The sequence below is a fragment of the Anticarsia gemmatalis genome, chromosome 21, assembly GCF_050436995.1.
Source record: "Anticarsia gemmatalis isolate Benzon Research Colony breed Stoneville strain chromosome 21, ilAntGemm2 primary, whole genome shotgun sequence".
In the NCBI taxonomy this organism is placed as follows: Eukaryota; Metazoa; Arthropoda; class Insecta; order Lepidoptera; family Erebidae; genus Anticarsia; species Anticarsia gemmatalis.
Window position 1 is genome coordinate 3,783,412 of NC_134765.1, and position 27,870 is coordinate 3,811,281.

Genomic DNA, 27,870 nt, shown 5'->3' on the forward strand with positions numbered 1-27,870 from the left:
GCCCTAACGTTTCGCCATGAGCTGAATTTTTTTATCGAAAGTATAACGTTTTACGCATATTCCGTATCAACCAATGCCCAACAACAAATACTTTTTTTCCAAAATATATTTCTTTCCGATCGAATTTTCGAAGTAGGAGTAACAGAGATGGACCAATCACGATTGAAATTGTCTCTAGAAGTCTGAACTCGAATATCGATTTAGACGATAAAAACCCTGACCAAAACAAAACGATTGCGGTAATATGTAAAAAAATTATGCTCAAAATGATTTATGCAGTTTATGAATTATGATAAATCAACCGCCATCATTCACCTCAACTCTAAAGAAATAGTGTGAATCGCTAAGTAAGATCCTCGACAAAAAAATTACATGATTAATATCATGTTGTCCGATAACTATCTGTCTGAGGCTGAATTAACTCGGAATAAACTACTCACGCAGATTCTCGTGCCTACATAGTCACACAATAAGTACTTCTCACTCAATCAATCATAGGATCGAGTCGGATTCGAAGTCAAATTTCGTACTGTATTCTCCTATTTTATAAAGTTTTTATCAAATGTGTGCCCGTCTATTGGTACATATTTGATTAGAAAATAACATAAAAATTTTCAAAGTTAAATTATTCGTCCATCTGTCTCAACGATTTCTAATTTGTTTTGAAAATAAATAACGAAACCATGCTCTTGAATCGACGTTCGAATTTTTCTCAATGAAATCTCGTATTTACCAACCAAACAGATTAAAATGTACTAGCGGCAAATGCGTGAACTAATCGGATCTCTCTTTCTTGCCCATGATCGACGCACCAAACAAGAGAGTGATAAAAGAAATAGGCAAACGACCATATTTACTAGCCAAGCTATAATTATGTAGTGAAAGAAATGAATTACAAAGTGTTTTAAAATTTCTTTTCAAAATCCTTTTCATACCGATCAATACAACGCGAGGACGTTTCACATCAGGCAACCAAACGAAAAATTATAACTACAATCTTAAAGCAACATTTTTGTTTATGTAAATGGGTAAACAATAGCTCAAAAAAAGTCGTATTATTGTATTGAGTGAGTGTAGCACGACTCACCACGATCGCCATTACTACGGGCTTTATTAAATTAACGGTGCAAAGTGTGAGACTGTGTTATTGCGTATTTTGTGAAGGTGTATCAATACTTGAAGGTTTGCAAATCAATTTATAAAAAGAACATAGTTTTCTTTCAATTTTGGCGGGAGCTCTGGCACGTTGTTCCGAGGTTGTCGAATGGCGATCTGTCACCTGTCGCCTCCTGGCTTCGTCGACGCCGATATTCGTTCATGATTCAGTGGTTCTTTGTAAAAAATTAACAGTGCAATAGTGAAATTCCTGGTGCTCGTTCCATGTGGACATTCGACGATGCGTCACAATTAGGCAGGTCGGATATGGATAGGAGAGCGTGCCCAAGCTACGAAGCCGGGTTCGACGTTTGTGATCCACTGGGGTCTGTGTTGGAGTGGTCTGGTCGCGAGCCAGCGCGCATACTGCGGCGCCGCTGCCGCAGCGAAGGCGTGGATCGTTCGCCTTACGAGGATGCGAGTCGCGAAGCGAGCCTTCGCTATCACCGGGCACAGCCGAACAAGAGCCACTTCACCCTGAACAGCGAGCCGCACTACGACCGGTTCCGCCAAGAGTGCTCGCTGCCCGCCGCTGAGAACGGCGACTACGTCATGTCCCACGAGCCAGACACCTACCTCGGGTGAGCATAAACATAACCTCCGATCATTATACTAGTGCTTCGCCAATGCTCTCGGTTATCTAACCTATATCTCTGAAATAATACTCTGTTGTGATTTCAAGTTTTGTTTACATGTTGTGAAAATGTCCCAGGAGGCGTTGAATTGTATTTATTTATCAACAATAAGTAATAAAGAACACTTTTAATTATATTAATTGCTTAGTAAGGATAAAAAAAATGTGACTGTGTTTATTTTTCCAGCTACCAGTCGGGAAGATCAAAATTATACCGTACAAGTCCCACTAGACCTTTACTAGTGACAACATTATCTAACACTAAAGTAGATGACAGCAGATTGCCAAAAGTAGAAGAATTACTGGAGAAAGTCGACCAGGAAATGATGGAAGTGCAGGTGGCGAAACAACCTCTGAAATCAATACTCAACAATCCTTTACCTAGTTCACCTCTTCACGGTATACTCAAGAAACCCAAGAACAGGTCATATCAAGAGTCTAAAGGAAACATAGAAGGTCGCAGAAGACAGAGAGCAGCAAGTGAATCAGACAACTTGTATAGCAATTATCACTTAGGATCACCAATACCAGGATATGACAAGTGAGTTATTCAACCAGTACTTTATTACACAAATTATTTCACAAACAATGCAATAAGTAAAAAAGAACACTTCATTAGGTTGTCTTACAATTTTACAATCATTGTGCATGTTACAATGCTATAAACATTTGATTAATGTTTATGATAATATCATAATGTGTATTGGGGGGATCGGGAATAGTCATTTTATGTTTGCCAATAATTTATTTGGTTAGCAAAACTGATTTAAAAATAACAAGTTTTTACTATAAGGAAGTAAAACAAGTCTTGGAAGATTGTTGTATCTTTTTTTTTAGGTTATACACACATGCTCACATGACTTATAATAGTCATATGCCTCTAAAGTTATACATTGCATGTTTATTATGCTCTATTCTTGTCTCTACTATCTTATCTTGACTATAAAAGGTTTATTAACATTCTCAGTTTCACTAAAAGCCTCAACATAGACAGTAAAAGTTAAAATCAAGTTGGTTTCATGCCATCTTACTATAAACTGGTTGTTAATTGTCAAATTAACCCAAATTTTCAAGTTATTATTTTATGTTTGGCCTAAATTTCTGTTAAGATTTTGTGTTTATCAGTTGTGAACATAGTTTTGAACTAGATATTGTAGTTTTAATTAAGAAAACTATTAAAATAGTGAGTTATTTGAGATGGATTTATAACTTTGTATAATAATATTATGAATCATATAGTATGCCTGTAGCCAGAGATATTGTTTATGTATTTGGAAAATAATTATACATATACTTTTTATAAATATAAAAGGTCAAGTTTTCAATTGATTATCTTATCTATAAGGTAGCAATGATTTGTACTTTCTAATTTGTACACAAAATCATCTGTATCGGAAGCATTTAAAACAATAGATTTATTATAACAAAAGTTGATTTCAGTAGTTTTATAGTTCAATAGCTATTTATCCTTTAAGTTTAGTTACATACTACCTTATGTTACATCCCTATATAACAGTTTCTTATTTACTAGGTACATGTACTGAAATGTAGTTGTACCTTACAGTTATCTATTAATATTACCAACCCTTTGATCCACCCTCTTGTTCTATTCTCATCCTAAACCTTATATTAAGGCCAACTTATAAATGGCTTGAATATAAATATAAATGTTATTCAACCGAGTAATTGGTTTAATGAAGCATTAATACCTCTAAAGCCGTTCCACCTGTTGTATAATGTCAGGAAACTTTATTATATACTATAGACATGTTATAAGGGTTCCTGAACACCTGCTTTGCATGTGTATCATGAGCAATAAAGGTTAAAAGGTCAGCTTATCAAGGTTATTAATATAGGTGTCGTCTAACAACTTGAACACTAGTCACCTACTGGTGTTTGAAAGCAAACTGAACATAGGTCCAGTACAGAGGACTCTCGGTTGACTTTTCTACTAATCGTGCGTTCGAAACGAATAGTCCTCGAAGTCGCGCCTTGCACTTTTTCCCAAACGGACTTAACTATCGTTCATTATGATGTAGTTCAAGTCCTTTAGCGGCATTTATACCAGGTTATTAAAGCTCTACGTTATATGACACTTCTCTGAATCGATTCCCAAATGGTTCGTGGTACGACAGTGAGTATAGTTCTCGTATTTCTCGCGTGTTTCAGGCGAAGGCTAGCCGTTCAGTTTATGATGTTGTTCATCACTGATAAGTACTCATAGATTACATTACATCGACTGAATAAACAGGCAAAGCTAGATTTTCAGTAGTTTCGGGGCAGTATTGGATCATATTCTTAGATTTTTAGTATTTATCAGGTAACTATTGTTACGTGTTTCATATGTGAAAAGAACTCGGCAAAAACATAACTGAAGCTAGTCTGGCTATTGCCTTCCTTTGCTGTCATTATGTGTACTGACACGATGCCAGGGCATGAGTACTGTAGTATGTCGTCAAGTACTGACAGTGTCAATATTTAAAAAAAACTGTCATTCTCGGAATTTGGGTTTCGATATGGTGGTTTAGAAGTCGAAATAATGCGAATATTTTTTTTGAATTATTTTTATTAGTACCGTTAACATAGTTGGTCGTTATTGGGTGGGGTTGTTCGTGGAATTCGGCTTAAAGCCATTCGCTATCCAACTATACACCTTCCTGCACGGCTAGACCTCTCCGGGAGACCGGAGCGTGTATAGCCGCTATTAAGGTATGCACCGACGGTCCCCAATTGGTATTATTTTGAATATTAGCTTTTACGATCAGTAAATACGATCATATGGTAAGCTGAACGTCTACACTTCGCCTCGCAGTTGTTAAGGACCAAATTATATACTGACTAGCTTTTACCCGCGACTTCGTCCGCAACCTTAATTTTCCCGGGGTAAAAAGTAGCCTATGTCCTTTCTCGGATATCAAATTGGTTCAGTAGTTTAGGCGTAATTGAGTAACAGACAGACAGAGTTACTTTCGCATTTATAATATTAGTATGGATAAATGTGGAAACTTTCCTTAGTACGGCAAAATTTCAGTTCTACTAACTATTTGCAAAATTTTATGAATCAGGTGTCATCATCAATCATCTCCGAGTCATTATCATGTGTACTAGTCATGTATCTCTCAGAATTCCATTATTAATGAGTCCTTCATACGCGATAATAATCCCGTTTAGTATTATGAAATGTGTCAAATCTGCACTCGGTGCAGTGACTAATGTTTGGCAATGCAGTATGCATGACTCCTAATGCTGGCCGTAAATCTGTCTTTGTCCGTTTGATGAGGTGTTAACGTTTAATATTATGCATAGTAGAGCTTCAATATTAATTACAGAATTTATGATTAATACAGTCATATTATTCTGTTTATTAATTTGTACCTAAATTGAGTCCAACTGCATAATTAATAAAGTTGTGACTTCTCATTAGGAAATTGCTGTAACATTGTATTATTGCATTAGTTGTTGCAAGACATAGGTGCGCCAAAACCGCGTGTAATCTCCTTCAATGAGTAGGTATTAATTAGTCGTAATTCTGATTCATAAACTGCAATTATGCAATATCTACGCAAATTACTCGTACATCAAGAGCGAGTTTAGTGTCACGACTTCCGCACCAACTATAAAGTACTAGATTATAGCTACAAACCCTTCATTCACACTATATATTCTTACACATACATATACATAAAATCCTTCTTCCCATAGGGAAAGGTAGAGTACGGCACTTGATACGACCTTTACAAACTTTCTTTGCTTTATTTACATCCAAACATGTTGCCATATTCCTTGTACCGAACATATTTTTTTTTCTAGCCGTCTATCACACCTAAACAGCATGAAGCGAGCTAAAGACAACTCCGGCATTGGATATTCCTACGGTTCAGCGATAGCATCCCTCAGTACTCCAGCGAGGTGCAAGAGTCCATCAAAGAGCCCTTCAAACGCCTCTAAACTGTCACGGTGTACTTGCAAGGATCAAGTGATTGTGGTCAAAGACGAACATGAGATGCATCTGCTGAGGACTTCGGCGATTAACAGTGAGACTGTTAATATGGAGCCAATGCTTGATATGGTGAGTAGTTTTACTTTTTAAATAATAATATGCTTGCGATTTTGTGTGATACTCTCGAGGCTTTCATAATACAGGAAAGATAGTTTGTTGCTAGTAGATGCAGTGAAACCCTCTCAAGTTTAGCTTTTCTTCAGACACCAATAATTTTGTTCACGGTTGCCGAAGGTTCGATTACTGGATGTAACAATACAGTATTAGTATTAGGGACGCATAATCTAAGAATGGCAATGGATTAGTAGAAGGGCGCAAGTAATAATTTCACAATTTTATTGGCTTGTGCTTAAGTTACCTTATTGGCTTAACTAACCCGTTTTAACGGTATTTTTACAGTTTTGATGGCACGGATTGAACGCCATATAATCTGTATAAGTATTGTTCAAATTGAATTACGCAGAAATGTACTTATCATCGTTACAATCAGATTTTAAACCGGATTATAGTAGTAGTAACTATTCGACATCGTAGAACTAAGTGCCAAATATATTTTCAATTTAAAGTGGATTGTGAAATTAGTATTCAAAACATATTGATTATTTTATCTCAAATATCTTTGTCTGATTTGTAACATTATGAGATATACATTATCTGTCAAAACATACCTATTGTTATTTCTCGAATAAATGTATCTACTGATTAGCCGGGTCCTGACTGAGCGAGCAGCCTCGCTAGGCAATATCTCGGTCCCGCTCATTTCGATCTGAAAGAAAAGAGTCTTAGATAGGCTGCTTGCTCAGTCAGGACCTGGCTATTAAAAAACCTTGTCCCTAATCAAATTGACACGATACCAAGATCGCAAAATACAGTCTTCTAAGACAACCAACATACGAAATTGTACAATGTACAGTTGTAAGTCAGTTATTATACTTATTATGTAGAAAACAATACGAAGCGGTAGGAAGTGAAAACGAGTGCAAAAACGTATGCGTACAATACATGTATTGTAGCGATAATGATGTGTCTATGCACTACAATCGAACTAACGGTACATATTATTTTAACTAGTATCTTTCTCTCTCTTTCATTTATTGTTTAATATTACTTGCATGTTTTGTCTCTTATTTGGTATTTTTTGTTGAAACGATGGCGATGATACAAAGATTTTTGATGGGAAACATTCGTAAGCCATTTTATTATAGACTTTATAGAATACTGTTCTGAGATCGTATCTGCCATAGGCCTCAGTAAACAATAAGTTGCTTAACCATAGGAGTACATACTTTAGTACATATTATGTACTTAATATTTTCACTTAACCATGAAGTGAAAATAGTACTTTAAGAGAACCAGGCATAAGTTTCATTGCTAAAATTAAAAGACTTTACCTCTTGATCATGCAGTCTTTTATACTACCTTGACTATCTCTGCAATAAAGAACGCCCCAGACCACTTGAAAAGCTTTTCAAATAAGCCCCTTTACATAGGCATAAATGGCTGTCCGATAAATCTTCAAATTTCCCCAATATGTTAGCGAAATCTCAAACAAAAGCCGGCTTTACTATATTGACGTATTAAAAGATCAATGTTATTATGAATGATGATAAATACACGTATTATCTGCTATGTATTCAGACATAATGCGCAATTTGTATTTCTTATACCTAGTAGATCGTCTTTCGATAGGGTTTAAGATCGATCGCTATTGTTGTTCTATGATAGAAGGGGCTCGAATGTAAATCGAGTAGTTGAAATATTCTTGCGCTCACCTTTGTTATAGCAAAACATTGGTTTTGACTTTCAAAATATTTTTTTCGCGATTAAAAGTATTGATTCTATAAGAAGTATCGTATAAAAACAAATAAAAAGCTTAGATAAATAATTATGCTACATACCTAGTCACGTAATTCTACAACCGAGGTACAAAACTAAAGTCCTATCAGCAATACAATATGTACACAAACCTTATCTATCAATATCCACCCTATACAATAATCTATTTTATTCTATCCTACAGTGAATATCAATAAAAGTATTCATATCAGTTTTAGATAGCCTAGTGTCTTGTCAACCGTATTAGTGCTTCAAGTGCAATAAATAAATAATTAGTCATCGAAAGAAAGTGCTTTGATTTAAAAAATATCGATATGTGTTAGTTACCTTAAATATTCCGATATCAAAACTCGCGTTTAAAATTATACCTAGCAGTAAAACTTAGTAGTAAGATTTCAGTAATAAATTGCGTTTAATTATCGCATGAAATCACGACATTATTAGTCGCAACAAGTTCGGAAAGTGGTGAAGTATTAACGCGAACTGATTACCATAAAATATTGTAGCACTAGCACGCTATTTATTGCTGTAAACTATCCTGTTCTAATTCCTAAATGGCGCAGTTTATTCTTTGAAAAAACTTTGTCGTACTAATTTATTGCCTTGAGACAACCTTTTGTTTCATAAAAAAGCGATGGTAGGGAAATTCAATAAAATTACTTACTAAGCTCTTTCCCGCAACCCCGTATAAAAGGCATCTTATCTCTGAGAGTAAAAGGCCTTTACAAATACACACAGTAATTTTCGTATATGAAGCGCTAAAATTGCGGTCGATTCCTCCACAGTTTGGTAGTGAATAATAAAAGATTTTCTACTAAGAAATGCTGAATGAATACGGAATTTCCTTAGTTGTTGTTCAACTATGTACGAATCGGCATTGCGACAAACTAATAAGGCATCGGAAAAGAAAGAAATTGTAAGTTATCTGAAATCATTCTTCAAGCCTTCTGAAAGCCGGCAACATGTGCTTCTGTTCTGTCTAGTGGAGCACTTTTCCATACGTGTTTTCTGACGCACGTTCAACGTAATGCTCTTGATGAAACATTTATCCGCGCCATTCATATTTTGCTTAACCGACACGGCTCACTGAATTGTTTATTTCTTTTCCATGACTCATGGGATCCGAATTTTCAGACGCTTATGTGTACGGCTAGTATAACGAAAACCACGTGTTATAAATCCCACGTGTTAAAACTAGAATTACGTTGGAAATGTGTCAAAGTAGCGCTTTTCTGTAGAACACGCGAAGTAGCTTTTGTTATAAGAAGTCGTCCGTGAAGTTTAGTGTTCGCTTCGTTAAAGTTTAATCTTGCTTCACCAGTGCCTTACATTATTTTAAGCTGTGAGTAAACTGTTTTAAATCCGACAATAAAATTTCATGTGTCAATACTTTGCATTAAATTTAGTCTTATCTAATTTTACAGCATTTTAGCTGTGTGTTTCCGGCTTAAAATATAATCATTCAGGACTTAAACCTTCTTTATTGTGTCACGAAACTCCTATATTATCTTAAAGTAAAAGGAAAATAACGTTACATAGAATAAACACCATAATTCCGTCAGTTCTTTATCATTCTCGTCGTGTAAAACAATGAATAAAAATCAAATATCATAATTATTATGCGTCTGCTATAAAATATCTTTACGACTAGTGGTCGACATCAGTCAAAGAGATTGTTTACATTGCGCGATCATCGCGGAAATTGTGGAATTTTTTAAAAGATATTTTCGGTTAAATGACGAAGATTTTTTTTTATTAATGTGACGTGTACAATAGTTTCGGTGTTATGCAAGAGGTGAACAAGGCAGTGTGTCATGCATTTAAGTAGCTTTGGATCGGGACGTACCTAACTGCGGCTAGTGAGTGGAGTATTTTCGTGCTAGCCACGCGCTTGCTCTGGAACGCATAACATGGGTTTCTTCGGAAAAGTTTGGAAGAAAATTTCTTCACACGTAAGTTATACAAAGCTCATTTAAACTTACGCGTTTTTTTCAAGGTCTTGTTATTCACAAATTCACTACAAAACATTTGCCACTTGATATGTAACATTGATTATGCATTCCTCAATATCGTTTCACAACACAAACACGATTAAGATTCCATACGAGATGAAGGCAATATAACCTATTTTCGTATTGAGTTGTTCTCCAAGACTCCAACTGGCGACTGGATGTCTGACGGTTTTGGCGCAATTTTCTATATGGTTTGGCCGAAAGCTATTTGGTACTAACAAATTTTATGTTGGTGTATGAATGTTTACTTTAGGGCAGATTTATTTACTTGGTAGATACAAAAATAGTTGTCTAACATCACACACATTTTTACAACTTCCTAATTGCTTCAAGGAGCAAAAACATAATCGAAACACAATATAAAAATGCCTTCAATAATATTCTTGCTGAAATGATTAAAAAAATATTCAAAACAAGTCTATGATTCAGGACTAGCGATTAAAACTGATTTAATTTCTGTAATCATTTATCTACCAATCAAGATCTGCCCCAAATCGGCCGACTAATCACACGAATCAATAAACTACCGGTCGCAAAATGATAAACCAAAATGACGTATTGGATAATTGTATTAACAAGAGTTGCCGAAAACTATCGCGTAGGTGTGACACGGGCTGACAACCATTGTTACTGGTTACATCTCGTCCAGCCTTGTTTTATTGTCTGTTTAATTCTGTACACTTTAGATTTTATTGTGGCATCGGTTCACAAGAGCGGGCGTCATGCCAAAATGTACAAAATGTCAATACGATGCATTATCACTGTTACTACCGTGCCGTTTCCATCTCCTGTCAATTTGTTAATTAGATTCATCCTATTATTTAATTCTCGAAAGAAATGTAAATTTATATCGTATAGTGAAAATCCAGGTGTGCATGCTGACCTTTGTATCGGAGGCCTTGACATGTTTAGTGCGGTTATATTTGAAAATCGACCGTTCGACCGTTGAAGAAATTACAATAAGTGTTTGTAAAGAGATCACCAGTCACCAGTGATGCTTGCCAAAACGATTTGCGAAAGTACTGGAGCCCGCCGGTAAATCTCTGAATTCCTGTATTTATTTCTGTCGACCTATTTCCATGGACGTTATTATAGTAATTTATACACGTGAAAACATTTGTCTAATAACAAATAACTGTATTTAAACCAATAATTTATTCCGAGTCGCACATAATCTGTTAACATTTCCGTTTCTAATAAAATGTAGAAGTAAAAATATGTTAATCCAGTGAGTCATCGTCCTTTACTTGGCTATACATTTTATCTAATAGTGTATGCAGTTTGCTCTATTAATTAATTCACACGTTGCATCTGCCACCTGATCTACATTTATAACTGCCGGTTTAAATGAAGTCAGAGGATAGAAACGTTTATCTATTAAAACGTAACAAAAAGGACCTTAAGGTACTGTAGAAAAAAAATGGCCTCTTATAAGTAGTTTTCATTACTAAACTCCAAAGTAATTAATTTGTCGTAGACATGTTTGTTTTAAAAACTAGAGCAAATATAAGTTATTTGTCCTAATTCTAGTTTTAGATAAGATTGTTTTTGTTGTCTTGGCGCTTACTGATTTACTTCCTATCAACAGTGATTTTCGCTATTCTTATCACAATTATTATCATATAATACGCAATGAGTTAAATTATTACTGAATATTAAAAATATGACTCTTTACAATCACACTTTTAAACCTGTTAGTTCATGTCACTTAGCAAGTATTGTCGCAGCAGATAGCCTATGCTTTCCTTCTTAATCCCTTTAAGAGTCTGAAAGAACGGTGTCGATGTTCGCCCCTTAGCGACATAGATTGATATCTCTCAAACTTAAATTCAATATGATAGCTGCCTGTTAACAAACTATTTCATCTCGTCTGCTCATTGTCATAAGTATCGATATTTAGATCGTTTCGAGCGTTATTTTTGAACCATATCTCGTCTATGCATTGCAAATCTATACCGTTATCAAACTTTATCGGACTAGACAGTAGGAAAAATATCTATTTGTTCAGTTACGATTTTGCGTTTCTGTGTTCAGAATTAAAATGATTGTTCTGCTCTCTGACCGATTGCTGTCACATTTGTTTGTGAGTAACACACGCTTAGTTTTATTATTTTAATATCCTTGAACATTAAAATATAGTTTATGTGTGGAACATTCTTCTACAAGGCGTATTCTATTCTTTAAGGCGTTCCTGAGTTATTGGTTTAGTCCGATATGTTTCAAAAATTTGTACGAATAAATACGCATAGAGTCGTATGGTAGGTTGTTTTTCTAAGATTTGTGAAATCCTCTGCTTCGAAAAGCGGGATTTGCCTTAAAAGTTGTTTCTGATTATTGTTTTGAAAGTACTTTTTTACACGTGGCGTTCGAAAATTTCCCTTACGAAACTTCATTTCAGCAACTTAGTTCAATAAGTTGATGGTGTTTCATGGGCTTCTCGCTCAGCGAAGCCTCATAACATTCATTATTCCCGATGTAGAACACTCGAAAGAGTTGTGACATTTTCTTCCTGTTTTCCCGCTCATTAGCGTTTATATAATGTTCAGTCAGGTTGAAACCTCCGTTGAACTTGGTCGGAACATCAAACAAACTGAGGTAAAGCCCTGTATCATATAGCTATCTGCAAATACTTTAACGTACTCCTATCACAAGTTTACATAGAAACATAAAACTAAAGTTTCAAGCTACATTTAGCTCCTCCTATTCGGGCATTATCTGCAATATGAATGGCTTCAGTCGATGGATAAGCCCTTTACCGACTTGTTCCACTTCTGTCGCTATGTTCCACTTTAATCGCATTCACACATACTCGGTCAAGGTTCGATTCCACCTGGCACCAACATGTCTAGTCATATTTCTACCACCACTTGTGTATACAAGACTATTTTTGCAGTAACAGTTGGAGAAACGCTTTTTCATGTGTTTCGTGTGTTTAGCGAAGAAATATGTTAACCGACATGTGGGACTTTGTATTTCGTGGCCGGTAATGGGTGCTCTTATTGCGGTAAGATGCACCTGTACAAAAAAGAAAATTCTGGAAAGACTCATAAATCTTGCAAAAGAAGTTTGTATTCTAGAAATTGTAGAAAGAGAGCTATGTGCCTACAGACGCTATAGAAGATAGCGTCTGTCAGATTTGCCTAACAAACGATGATGATAATTTTGACTCTCGTAGAGCAGGAAAGTGGTTAATACTGACATGTGTTTTGTTTCGTCGTAGAACGTAATCATGTGAATGAGTGATCTCTATTCTTCCTGCCTTTGCTATTTGACAGATAACACACAATACCGGAAGATTTCTGCTAAAAAGTACTACCCACTTCTACTTAGGAATTTTAACAACATTACATATCGGCGACGCATATTTGTTAAACGTTTCTAATTCACACAGCATGTAGCCATTTGGCTCGTTCTAATATATTTTTACAGAATTGTGAACAATTTCAATGTTATCGTATATCTTTGAATACATTTCTTTCGCACGTTGTTCTGAGGTGTGAATGTAAATATGTCTATTTGATAGTTCAATTGAATGAAATTAGTCGTAAGTGTGTTTACGTTTTTTGACAAGGTAGCTCGCAGTTTCAAAAAACTACCATATCTCTCTAATTCTAAGTTATTTAAGTTAACTTGATGGGAAATAAGGTCTCGTAAAAAAAAACTATTGTCAGATAATGTATAGGTGTCTAAAGGAATCATTTTGATGTTTTCTCAAGTAGCCAGTCACAACCGTTATGCACCCAAAAATGATGTGGCGACAGAAACATCAGCTATATCATGATATGACGTAATTCCATGCTACATCAAAAATATCCACTTGGCATACTTATATGCCACTACACACCTAAAACTCCCCATAATAAATCTCTCGTCCATTAACACGTAAAACGTACATTTTCCGGGTAGCCACGTCACATAAGAAAATACAAACGGTTTCTATTGTTAACAGCCACGTCAAGACACTCCTACACCCACATGCCCGGCGGTGAGTCCGGCGCTGCCGGTCAGCTCAGTGACTACCATCCCCCTCGCCAAGAAAGCCATTAAGGCGAAGAAGAAAGTCAAGTCGAAGACCAAAGTCTCCAAGATGAAGTCTAGCAGCAAGACAGATTGTAACGCCTTCGAGTTGGAAACAGAAGAGTAAGTATTTTATTGCTTGTTTAAGTTTGTATCTGCAGTGATTAAGCCAACTATTATGGTTTTTTATTAATTGTTCTATGTAGGTGTAGGACGTGGAGGAACTAACAGCCAATAAAACTGCTCTTTAACGAGAATTTCCTTTGAAATCTTAATTACTTCTCTTTTTAATCTTCCATTCTTTTTTAATGGCACATATTCGAAAACAAACACGAGCATGCATTTTCGGATACTGGTTCTTCGAGTTTATATTTTTATTAAACCTATTTAAGGCTATGTTATCGGTTAAATTTTTCAGAAATACCAACATTGTTCCTTTAGAGTTTATCTTGTAAAAGATTAATCAAAGAACTTACTTCAATTTGTAGACGTTTTGCTCAATAGTTTCGTACTCCAGGTCAAATGAACTGTCTTGTTTTCAAGAGGTCATTGTTCCGTAGTAGATTTGTCACGTGTTATGACGTTGATTGACACTACGCTAATTGCTTTTGTACTGACCCATATTTGCTTGGAAAAAAACTAAGGTGTTTGCGCTATGAGTAATCACGTTAGGATTTATAATTTGTGTGTGACAAGATTTGAATGAGCTTTATATACCAATGATTACTAAACTTATAATGCGAATGTCTTATTGCACAATTATATTAAAATGTAAGATAGAGGTAGACTTTTCAAATTCAAGTTTCTTACTTAAACAAAGCGAGCTATAACTTCGTGAAAAATGTAGGTACCTATTTTATTTAGAAAATTCTAGGACTGCACTATAATATTGCACTGACTGTAATATTGTCATTGTATACTCAAACAAAAAATTCACGGAACTCTGTATTATAATTTGCAAAGTTCGTTTGTTTGTAAATTCTTTTATGTCTTGTTTAAAGTAAGATTTGTTACTTTGCCAGATATCCTTGAATTAGAATTTGTCGTTGAGTTTGTTAAATTGCGGACATTAGTATTTATTATCGGGATAGGAAATTATAAATAAACCGTTCCGAACTTTGTAAGAAAAATCCTCGTTATTTCAACATGGATTTTGCATTATAGCTATGCAGTTATATTCGTTCAAGATCGCAATAAAAGCTAGCAGACGGAAAATAAAATTGTAATAACAAACATGAAAGCTTTGCTAATCTTACGAGTAGTTACATTGCATGTGTGTATCTCATAATCAGTATAAGTCTTGAACGAGTGTAGAATTTGAATACTGTTTTAGAGACAGAACCTTGCAGTTTGTTGTGATCGTGAGACTCTGTTTAGTTTGTTTAAATAAAAAGTGTTAAGTGAACGAGTGATGGTTTGTGAAACAATAAGGTAGTTTCACGTCATATCCTTTATCGAATTCTGTCAGATTCCAACTCTTAAATATCCAGGAAAGCTTCATATAGAATTTGAAAATGATTAGTTTTAACGACTTAAAAATGTTTTAAATATCCCTTCTTCTTCTTTATCGTATGGTTAGTGGTGTCAAAGTTGTTCAAGCCGCCCTATGACTTACCGTGGTTTAAACATCCCTAACAAATCCATCTACTTCTACACCTCACGAAATAATACCTTTTAATTTAACATGGCTAATATAAGTAATATCTCTTTCCCCAGTGCCCACAGTAGATCTCCATCACCAGACACCATGCAAGATCCATGGCAAATGGAGACTGATGCAGCTTTATTAGAAATTGAGAAGATGGACAAACCGAACCCTCCTCCGACGGTGACAGTCATCACTCCAGTGAAGAAGGAAGAGGAGAAGTCCCTGGTAGACCACAACTCGGTCACTAAGTTGTCCACTAAACTCAATGGGACTGTCGTCACGCCGAAGAAAGTCGCTTCTAAAGGTAATTTGACTATATTTTATAGTTGTGTCTGTCCAAGTTAATGTCGAATGAAGACACTGTGATTCTATTTTTTACTTGATACTACTATATGAAAGAGATATAGAGATGGAGTACGAGTATGAAAGAGACTCTATTTGTATTTAATTGTGTATCATGCTTATTAAATTGTTACATTCTTGTACTAACGGTCATCTTCCACTAAAATGTTGTCGTCAGTCATCATTTGCCTACACTTCTATAAAACAGCAAATCATTATGCTAATCAAACACTGTCTACTGTCTATTCATACCATAAAACATCAATACTCAATAGAATATGTTGAACATTGTTTTACAGAGAAAATCGTGAAGGATCAGAATATGTTTTTGACAGCTTTGCACACAACAAACCCGTTCAAAACACTGCCGGCACGCAAAGGTTAACTAACCCCGCTTGTAAAGTAACGTTTACAATATACAAGTAGCATGCAAGCTACAGGTTGATGTATAACAACTATTAAAATACACCCGTATTACGAATAAAGACCTGACAGCATGAGAATAATTTTATAATAAGCCCAATGTCTTTCAGTGATCGATGATAAGTTTGATACAAATCTTTTCTTGTCAACATTAACGAGCATTGAGCACTGATTTGCATTAAATTGACGCCCCTGTATGTTGAACGCTTCAAAATGTCTCCTTGAGACTAATTTCCTCTTTGTGACAAAAGAAAAACCTGTACAATTGATATTACCTTACGACTGCAGAAGATAGTAATCTCGCAAATAACGATTACTATTGTCGTTTTAGTTTTAAAGTCTGCGCTATAACCGCCAGCAATAAGTCCAAATACTGCACCACGAAGTGCCGGCCAACGACGATAATAAAATACCAAAGAATAGTTGCTCTTCACTAACTCATTTCGTGACTTGCAAGCTACTTGAATAATGGAAACGAACCTTAATATAAAACCACCGAGTATTATCATGTCCATCGGTGTCTAACAGACTAAAATCTTCAGTCTAAACGCAAACCAGCACGTTTCAGCACGCCATTCGGTAATAACTTGAATTGACTTAAACGTAACTTTAACTTGTTACTCTGTAACTTTTCTTAATGTGCAGTTTGCGTTTTTACAAAGTTTTTCGTTCGTTCGGTAGTTTATTTGTACGTTATCTGTGCCGCCTTACTGTAGTGCAGATATCACGGTTAAATGTAGCAACGATTTCCTTTACGCAAATAGATGTTAGACTGCAATATGAATAGTAGGTTATGAATATTGTTGTTGTGTGGTTTACGGCACATATTTACTGTTTAAAAGCACATTTTTACTATACATTTATTACTTAAATAGTGTTAGTAGTATTAATTATATTATTTATTAAAAAAACAATCGTAGCACGTCGTTCCGTTTGGTAGCACCACCCATTTTTACACGTAAACTTATATTGCAAGCACTTTTAATTCTAAAATAAGGTTGACTAGACTTCTCATAATATTTTGGAATCAATATTGTAAATGAATTAGTACATGTAAACATAAACCATTTTACTTATTCTCTACTTAGAAATAAACCCTTGAATAAATACATTTTTCTTTCCATAAATTTATACACAGCCTTTAGTAACCTAGCCCTAACTTTGTATAATACACAATACCATACAAAAACAGCCAACAACCACTAACAAACCTTTCAAATGTTTCAGAATCACAAGTATGTCTACCAGACACGGTTACCAGTTGTCTCCGTCAGTCCCTCTTTCCCCGCGTGCCTCCGTACCTGAAGTTCGTCGGTCACGAAGAGAGTGCTTCCCTCAAGATACCGATGCCTATACAGAAACACCTCAAATGGAAGCTCACTACTATCACGCCGATAGTCGTGAAGAAAACTCTTACTAACTCCGGCTTCAGATTGGTTAAGAGTGAATGTGATACTGCTGAATGTCCACAGGAAGGTAAGGCGTTTTGATATTTTTAGATTATTTGTTGTATAGGAGTGCAAAGTGTCTCTTTGTGAATACAGCATGGGGCTATGGACAAGGAAGCTTTTGAAAGAGAGTAAAAATATAGGAACTCTACATTTTTGTTCGTTGAGCTGATGTACAATAGTTTTTAGTGCCTCAATCTGACACTTAAAAACATTATATTTTCTTACTTAGATTAAAAATCATATAAACTTAGTATTTGAAGCTGTATGTAGTAAGTAATGAAAAAAAAATGTACTGTAGAAAATAGTTTACGTAATTCGTAGGGATTATATTAAAATCGGGTACAATAATTTATTAGATGAATGTTTTGTCAAGTTCAGCCATAATGATATACTTTCTTTCTATTTACAGAGACCGTAGAATGGATAGGCATATGGGGCAAGCACATGAAATCAATAATGTTCCGGGCAATAAAAGACGGACAGAAGATGAACCATTTCCCGGGCACGTTTCAAATCGGCCGCAAAGACCGTCTATGGCGCAATCTTCAGAAGTTAGTCACCAAGTATGGAGTGAGCGAGTTCGGTATTATGCCTAAGACGTACGTGTTGCCGCATGATTTGAAACTGCTCAAGCACGACTGGGAGAAGTACGCGGCTAATAATGAAAGGTGGATTATTAAGCCGGTGAGTGTTATATTATACTATTAATTTGAATATAATTTGTAAACTTGCTTGCTTACATGATAAATACGTAGACAGTTTTTAACGGTAGTAATTTTTTCGGTTCCGATGTTTCGGAGATAGTGTCGTTTCGCGTATTGTTGTAATAATCATCAAATTAGAACAAAATTATAAAAAGTACACTATTTTTCATGACTGACTATCTCTCTGTCTCCAATCTTTGTTTTTACTTTACTTCCGATATAGCCATAAAATCGTGCTGAATTCTTTAACTAAGCCATACTTTTTGTCATCATAACTTCGCCACCATAAACTCACATTCGCATGTTTTTTTTATGATTGATAATGACATTGGTATTCACGATTCAGATTTATGACTGACAACTTTACGATACAGGGTGTTCCGAGGGGCCAATGTCACGATATTAACATACGTCTAGACTTCTTATAGAGGGTGCATAAATTTATACAAACCATTCGACAGTGAAAGAATCATGCGAGCGATGCAATATTTTTATCGATTTGGGAGTCATTGCTTTTGTTTTATAGACTTTAGTATTCTTATGTACTTGAATTGAACTGTGAAGTTCAAGGTCATATACGAGAGCCATAAAATGAATGATGTTATTGAGAAATCTTCAAATAGCGAGACAGAATTGTTAACTTCGAAAACCTATGGTGTAATATCATATTTAATACAAATTGGAAACAGTGATTTTGAACTACTGAACTACGATAGTGAAACTACTACATAGCGGAATTTCCGTAGTGGCTATCATGTTACTATTAATTGAGAAAAACTATGTCAATTTCAAGCTATAATTGGCCAACCCTTAGATCTTTAACCCTTATTTATTAATAAAGACAACATCACATAATTACTTTGACGGGTCCATCCCTACCATAGATAGTTACACAACTACTTATAAACATTTAGTCTATAATTTTAATGTTTTATTTCCAGCCTGCCTCCGCCCGGGGCACAGGCATCAAGGTAGTATCCAAATGGACCCAGATACCCAAGAAGCGGCCCGTGGTAGTGCAGCGGTACGTTTCTAAGCCTTACCTCATCAACGGCAACAAGTTCGATCTCCGTCTGTATGTGCTCGTCACGTCCGTGCATCCGTTGAGAATATATCTGTATAAAGATGGATTGGCCAGATTCGCTTCAGGTAAGTTTATTTTGTTATAAACACTGTTAAAATCATTTTTTTTAATTGGTTGAATTTTGCAACAGAAGATGGCTATAAAGGTCTTTAAATATTTAACAGCCTTGCGATTTCAACTTCAGCATTATAATATTATACAAAACAGCATTTTGTTAATTTCTGATTTTCTGGAAATGCCCCTGATGAATATCTAATGTAAAAGTGCATTTAGTTACGGCTTTACTATGTTTTATGTTTACTTTCCGAAGGCCTTTTTGTAAAAATATCTCTATGGTCTCTTTTATTATTCAAAAGACAACTCAAGTATTCTTGAGACTCGATATTTCGCCACTTATTGCTAAGACGTTTCTAATAGACTTTTGTATTAATTTCCAGTGAAATACAATGACGAGTTGGCATCACTGAACGACAGGTACATGCACCTCACGAACTACTCCATCAACAGACTGTCCAAGAACTACACGCCCAATGAAGACTTCGCCGCATGCGAAGGACACAAGTGGTAAGTAATAGATATGTTTATTGAACAAGCAATACAAAAATCTAATGAATATCGTTCAGTGGAAGGTTTTTACGTTCGTATGTATGGTATACTTAATGTACACTGAACATTAGTTGCAAGTAATTTAAGATATTTCAGGCTTTACATTGAAAAGTTTGACACTATATTATGCCAAAATGATTAAAAATCCATATTTTACGATACGAAAATTGTTTTTTGTAAGATGTGTAGTCCCTAACTGAGTAGAACTGCTATGATCTACACCAAAATAACATCTATAAAAAATGTATGTAATCTTTCCGTTTCCAGGACACTACAAACTTTGTTCCAATACCTAAAGACTGAAAAGCGCGTAGACACGGAAGCGCTGTGGGACTCTATGAAGGACCTGGTGATCAAAACCATCATATCTGGTGAAGCGAGCATCAGTTCGCTCACTAAAGCGAACATCACCTCCCGATACAACTGTTACGAGTTGTTCGGCATTGATGTCCTGCTGGATGAGGATCTCAAGCCTTGGCTCTTGGAGGTATGAAGAATCATTACGATTACTGTTGTTGTTTTATATAAAGGGCGTGGGTCAGTTCTAGGCGAAGTAGTTGGGAGTCGCATTTGATAAGTTAACTGAGCAAAAGTCAAAATGTATGGCTATTTTTACCAATCTTAGTTCTTATAAGTGTATGTTAAGTTTGAATCAATATAAAGCATGGTTATGCTATTGCGTTTCGGCTGTCATGTTCGTACAGATCGCATATTTCTAAATTTGATTTTATAGATTCGTTGCACATTTCATTTTAGAATGACTGTAAGTAAAGTTGTTGTTGTTATGAGCCAAAATGCGTGAATGACTGCAAAAAGGTATTATTTTTGGCATGATTCTTAACAACAATTTGTTTACTTCCAGGTGAACATATCTCCAAGTTTGCACAGCGCGTCTCCACTAGACATTCACGTGAAGGGTCCGCTTGTCACGACGGTGTTGAACATCGCTCAGTTCCAAGTGCCCATCAAAACCAACCTCGAAATGCTGTCTAAGGACAAACCACATAAATTGGTGAATATACTTTATTTCATTAATACTTAGGGTTAATAAAAACATTATTATAGAAACAGCGAAGTTATGTATTGTCATGAAAATGTAGTGGAAATGTAGACATGATAATTGTTGAATCAAATGTGTTTTTATATTTGTTCCCAGGCTGGTTTGCCGTACGACAGTCGGTTGTACACAGTCTACTTGTCTAAAGAAGAGAGGGACAAACACATTATTTACACAAATATGGAAGAGCGTGATATGGTAACATATTTATTTATTCTACATTTTATTGTATAGAGGCTCATATTTAGTAGAGCGGAAAATACAAGAAGTCAAATTTTCATACTCTCACTCTCACTTTCACACTCATATTTATCGTTATTTAGCACCATCGTCAAAATTACAGTGCTTTAATCAATTCAATTAAAAAGCAACAACCGGGAGACAATCCTAAACTTCAAATTCACAACTCCAGACTTTACCGATTAAGATAATTGTATGGAGTCTAAAGCTAGTTCCTGTACCTGCAGTACCTGCGCGACATCCTGTCGACGCTGACGCCGGACGACGTGCGGCACCTGATCCAGGCCGAGGACGAGCTGACGCAGGCGGGCGACATGGAGCGCGTGTTCCCCACGCACCACACGCACAAGTACCTGGCCTACCTCGCCGGCCCGCGCTACTACAACCGCCTGTTCGACGCCTGGGAGGCGCGCTACGGACAGAATAGAGACCCTGGTAAGACGATAATATGTTGACAATGTAAAAAATATTCTGAACTAATTAAGTTTATCTGAACTTGTTTTAAAGAGTTTGGGGTAAATATCAATATCCAGGTAGGTTGTATTATGTCCTACCTCAGAACGCGCGTGGCGCCGTGTGTGTCACCCCGAGTTGTGTGTGTGTTTGCGAGCGCGCGCGAATAGAAAGTGTATAAAAAAAAATTGTGTTAGAACAGATTGGACAACTCGTGGGCAGCAAATTTTATTGACTAAATAGTTTTATCCTATTGAATAACACACACGAAATGCAGTCCTGTTTGTCTTTATTATTGCAAAGCAGGATTACAGTTTGTCGTCTGTATAAATACTAAATAAATATAATTGAATGTTGCAGGTATCGAGTTGCTCCGCAACCTGTGTGACATCGGCTACCACCTGGAGGTGCCGCCCGTGCCGCTCAAGGTAACTGTCTCGGCGCGGCTCGTGGCCCGCCTGCTGCAGCTGCGGGCCAAGGCGCTGCACTGCATACTCGCTTTCATATCACTACTACTCACACTCCTCACTCTTTGGTGATTCGACAGGGATAACGTGTGCCATCCACACAGACGTACTCGAATTCACCTCACCAATTTAAATAACGATTTTATTATTTCCTAGTTACACGAAATTTAATTTCGTACTAAGCGTCAAATGCGCAACTGCGCGCAAATTAAGGTTAAAATTGAGATATGAGCAAGTTTTGTTAAATTCAAAATTGTTATTTTGGAGTGCTTGCTTAATCTGCTGACGCTTTAGCAATTACTTTGTATCTACGCCCTGCTCAGTTATTTTGTAAAGTAGAGGGCATTGCTATAGCTTATTTACTTTGTTACTCTACACAGTAAAAGTAAATTTCAATCTAAAACGTAGCAAATTTCTAAAGATTTTTTTCATGTAGGTATTCACGACATCTGACGCCTAAAGTTATAAGAATAAAGCACTTTTGCTTTGTAAATGATTGTATAGAAGTAAAAAGTGGCGCGTCTCTGTGGATGGCACAATCATTACATCCTTTTCTTGGATGTAATATCACCCAGTGTGATAAAACACTGTCTAAAATTAGTCATATTAATACTCTTTGGGGTGATGGCTAACATAACCTGCCTTTTGGCTACATTTGCCGAGGTGAAGGTAGTACACAATATATTCTCATTACACTCATACTCACATTTCCACCTTGGTGATTGGTTTTCTTATTTATTATGTTACTATGGTATTCATATATTTAGGTCTAACACCTTAATAAAACAAAAGACATAGTAGAAGACATTTGTTCTTCTCAGACACATGCTGTCAAGGGATTTGGCTGGTGTTTTTAAACCAGCCACCTGCCTTCCGTCTTGGGATTCCGGATTGGAATCCTGTTCTTGGGATTTTTTACTAGACCTATGGATATGAATACCAAAATCTGTATTTTGTATGTCATATGTATATATTTTATGTTATTATTTCCATTTATATATAAACATATGTATGTATATCATAATATACATTAGTTATAAGTTTAAGCAGTCACTGCCGTTATAAATAGGATATGATATAGGATGTTAGTGTCAAACGATATTATGCATTGCAGGCAAAGCCTGGAGTTAGCGTGGTGAGAACATTTTAATGTTAAGCATGATTTTTTCTACTATTCTAGTCACTAAGAATAATCATTTTTCAAAGTTGATCATTTTACGATCACTCTCACACGAATCTCATATTTTTTTCGAATTAAATTCACAATTTATTCTAACAGAATTCGCTATTCTAACATTTCTAAGTATAGTCTCTTTTTGTGATGTCCTTTATTATCTAACTGCCGAAATAGATAGAATCAGAAATAATTGAAGCATTCATTTTTGAGGGTATTCTGTTATTAAACTGTCGGATTGTGGCTGATTGTCAGGGCAAAGTGACTAATGCGCTCAGGCGAGCGTACTTGGGTTGTAAGAGCGTCGCCCACAGTAAGTGCGTAGTTAAACGTCGAACATGTAAGGAAATGTACCAAAATAGTGTGGCTACCGGATACCGTCCCGTTATAGTGTTGTAAACAACTTGATCCATGAACAAGGATGCTATAGACAACATAGATTTTAATAGTGTTGTTCCTTTATATCTAGGTACGAGCTAGAAGGTGTTATGACGTATTGGCTATGGTTATAGTGCTAGATTTTGTTATAAATGTAAGGAAGGTACTTGAATAGCATAAATGTTATATAATTTTTAGGTATTTAAAATCTTATTAGCGTAGAAAAATGTTTACCACAATTTAATTGACGGAAAACTAATGTAAATAAGTGAAAATCGCATGGAACCGATCGATTTTATAGATTTTCTATATGTTAGTGAAATATTTTTTCAATAAATGTTGGTGCTATGAATTTATACGATAGGTATAAATATTGTATTGTATTGAAATACATAAAATAGGTAGATTTTTTAATGTAATTGATGTGTCGAATTTATAATAAATAGTTGGTATTTGACAATAATTTTATCTAGGTCCTATCGTCGAAAACAGGTATTTGTGAGATGAAATCTCAACAATATGTTATTTATTTGAATAGTTATACATTTGTAGAAAGTATTTCGAATGCCAAAGAAAGTATAGTGATATTGAAATATTAAATTATAATTATAAAATGTTAATTAGTCATAAAGATATCATCACTGTAAAATAAATCATGTAATTAAGAGATGTAGGAACTATTTTAGGATTTCATATTATTTTAGAAATACGTATCTCTTTGGTAACTTAGCCAAACTGACATAAATAAAAATAATAATGATTGCACAAATAAAATAAAAACAATTTATCAAGACAGTTAGGTGTTTGAAAAAGATATCAAATATCGTGAAAAAACTAGTTATTTCTTAATTTATTGTTCCTGCATCTCTTTTAAAAGTTTTGTTATAATCGCTAGTATTGTTTATGTACTAGAAAAATCACAAAATACGATTTAATGTAACACATCTAGGTAGAAATAATGTACTTTCATATAATTTTATTAAATATATTTTGTATCTAGTCTTATATACCTATGTATATATTACTATCCTAGCTACTTGCTATTATTTTACATCTATACATATACTAATTATTCATTTATTTATGCACGGTTTTCTAATACTATAATTTTAATTATAATTTCATTTTGCTTTCTGCTCTCACTAATCATGTTTGACTAACACACAAACACATACAAAACGCTTTAATATTAGAAATTAGATAAAATTTACTATGAAACATGTCGTTGTTATAGAAAGAGTTTAGTACATTGATTTTAAATAATGTAAAGTCAAACATTTTTTTATAATCTCCAAATGTATCGATGTCTAGAAAGACCTTCATCAATGTCAAATAATGTTGCTAGAGACAAAAAATATTTTTTTATTTATAAAATAATATACACTTTATTTGATGTTGGTGAAATACAATAATACAACTTCCCTTGCTTCGAACCCTGTGACTTGTGTCATATAGCATGCTTTAACTTACGGGCATCACCTGAGCACCACCTCTCGCCAATGTGCTGTTAGTCGTTGCTATTTTATATTTTAAATCCATATTTAGTTACACTATATCTTTTAACGTTATCTTTATAAGACGTTCCTCTTTATAGATTCCCTTGTCTTAGACTCCGATCTCAAAAATGCGATGTTCAGAATTACTTAATCTTTTGATTCGAGACAGTTACGTCAACAAAACCAGTACTTCTTATAGTAAAGCCAGTACTTAAAACAAGGAAAGCTTTCAAACAAGATGATAAGATTCGCTTAGTAGATTCATTATAGTTAACATTATATTAAAATCGTTTTTCATAATTTCTCTAGTTCCAAATACCGGTCAGAAACCACCCATCCACATCGAATGAGAAACTAGAAATGGCCATCGAAACCGAATGTTTTTACACATTAACTTAGGTATATGGATTTAGAATATTATGTATCACTATTAAACAGCTTTAAGAATCGCCGCTTTGATCCATCTCAATATCGTCGATACTCAGTACGATCAGGCTTTAACATCCAACATTATCGGCTTCCGCAACTAAACATCCCAGTAATTTAAGAATTAGAAGTTACTCTAGTCGATCGATCACGATGTAAATCAGTTTAGTTCAAATATACACTTTGATTCACGACTACTTGTTTCCATAGTATCAGTCTAGTTCAGTACCATCGGCAGCACGGCACGCGTGACGGTAACACTCGCCCGTCGCCTGGCGACCGGCGCGTGTGACGTCACGGTGCGCTCGTGAGTAACGGTGCCCCCCTCCCCCTCCCGCTCCCGTCCCGCCCGCGCCCTGGTGTTGTAGCTGGCGGCCGGTGTGCTGAGCGCGTTGGATGGTTGCAGAATGACGTGGACGCGCCGTCCGTGGCGCCGTCGGAGCGGCCCTCGCTGGTGTCCGTCACGTCGCTGGAGCAGCCCTGCGCCTGCGCCAGCGCCGCGGGGCTCGGGCTCGGCGCGGGGCTCGCGCTCGGCCCGGGGCTCGGGCTCGGCGCCGGGCTCGCGGCCGGGCTCGGCGCCGCGCGGCTGTGCGGCGCGGCGCTGCCGGCGCTGGAGCCGCGCGCCTAGCGCCCGGGCGGCGCGCAAGCGGCCCGCCACCGACCTCAACGAGAACTGCTGCCGCGCCGCGCCGCCCGCCCCGCCGGCCCCGCCGCCCGCGCCGCCCCCGCCGCCCCCGCCCTGCTGATCGTGCTGGACTGCGCCTGCGAGCGGTAGTGCCGGCGCCCGCCCCGTCTCTGTCGTAGCGTTCTCTTCTCGACTCTTCCGCGATCGCATTCCCGCTCTCGACCCTTTTTTCTCTTTTAAAATTGTATTGTAAAAATTGCAAGTTCGATTTAAATCTGAAAAATATAGTAAAATTATAAATTTTAGACAGGAGTGATACGGTATTCGTGTTCAAAATTATCGTGAGTTCGGGCGAAGTAGACGTTTAGTTGGCGAATGTTTACGTAATTTGTTTTAAGATAGATCTATGAGCGTAGCCGACTGAGATGTCTATGTGAAATTGTGCGTGAAGAAAAAAAAATAGATACGAAACTAGCCTTATCTCCTATTTGTTTTAGAATGATTGAAATAAGTTTTCTGAATGGTTCGTCCGTAATGTACGGTAGATATCTGCGGTATGTGGCCCTAAAACTAAGAGTTGCCAGCGCATGTATTTTGAAGTATTGTGAGTTATTTTACAACATATTTCGATTTGATCTGATCGTAAGTGTAACCAAAGCCTTCAGAAACTATATTTTAGTCAGTATTCCGAGACTGATAGAAATCTTAGTGTTAATTAATATTTTAATTTGTTTTACGTGTACCTTCTATCAGTCTTAACTGTGTACGCACAGGTAAACTTGTAAAAGATAAAATATTTTTTTTAACAAACAATTAAACAGTGAAATGTAATTCAAGATTAATTGGCTATGGCTTGCATAGATGCAAAGAGATTACCTGCGTGTATATAGTTTATCAATCGATATGTAATTTCAGTTCTCCTAAGCTAATGAAGAAAACTCGAGATTCTAAACGTAATTATTTAGGTTATTTCCAAATTACGTGTTCATTGTATACCTAGTGTTGGCTAGATTAGCGCATTCATGATAAGCTCGTTGTGTCTTCGAGTCGTGTTCAAAAAGTGTTAAAGAATCGATTTAAATTCGATGTATATAATCTAAAATATAATCGATTCAGGAGTAGTATCGATACGATGTTTCCATTCCTTTTGTGAAAAAAAAAGTATGAATAGCTAACATAGAAAAAAAAAAGATGAATTTGCCAGTGAATATTTCAGAAATAGTAAATTGTTTCAAATTATTCCAGAATTAATTGTAATAATTGAATTATTTACAGTGTAACAAATAAATCAGTTAACACTTCACATTATTTTGATTACGACTTCCCTTCGTTGCCTGTATTTTTTATTATTTTATTCTAAATGACGAAGTCGTTTCTTTTTTTTACATTGTATTTAATTTTTTACTCAAATTTGTATTTCTCAGACAAATACAAGCGAATGTGACATTGTTTTTTATTTTGGTTCTCTTATTTTATTTGACATTCCGTGTTTCCTGAAATATATTTAGAAATTACCATAAATAGAATAAAATATCATAAAAACAAGAATATTTATTAGAAGTATTAGTCCTTTGGATATTTGAAGGAGAAAGAACAAATAAAAAGTAAATAAATGGTACAAAGCATTTATGCAGTCATTTGT

General features: G+C 35.8%; 1 protein-coding gene across 11 annotated transcripts; it reads left to right on the forward strand.

The window, feature by feature from the left end:
- Window positions 1-886: 886 nt before the first annotated feature.
- LOC142982007 (tubulin monoglutamylase TTLL4-like) lies at window positions 887-27,684 on the forward strand. 11 transcript variants are annotated; one of them, XM_076128244.1, is made up of 18 exons: window positions 887-1,736; window positions 1,977-2,330; window positions 5,600-5,858; window positions 13,587-13,777; window positions 15,371-15,606; window positions 15,944-16,024; window positions 17,295-17,543; window positions 17,928-18,202; window positions 19,164-19,371; window positions 19,744-19,870; window positions 20,180-20,399; window positions 20,775-20,924; window positions 21,069-21,167; window positions 21,437-21,644; window positions 22,023-22,090; window positions 23,244-23,264; window positions 23,559-23,616; window positions 26,010-26,029. In XM_076128244.1, the coding sequence occupies exons 1-18, from the start codon at window positions 1,381-1,383 to the stop codon at window positions 26,012-26,014; spliced, it is 3,165 nt and encodes a 1,054-aa protein (XP_075984359.1). In that variant the 5' UTR covers window positions 887-1,380; the 3' UTR covers window positions 26,015-26,029. The 11 variants fall into 11 exon arrangements, with proteins under 11 accessions (XP_075984359.1, XP_075984358.1, XP_075984360.1 ...); XM_076128243.1 differs by lacking the exons at window positions 23,244-23,264; window positions 23,559-23,616 and adding an exon at window positions 25,487-25,576 and having other exon boundaries at window positions 26,010-26,092; XM_076128245.1 differs by lacking the exon at window positions 23,244-23,264 and having other exon boundaries at window positions 26,010-26,087.
- The last annotated feature ends 186 nt before the right edge of the window (window positions 27,685-27,870 follow it).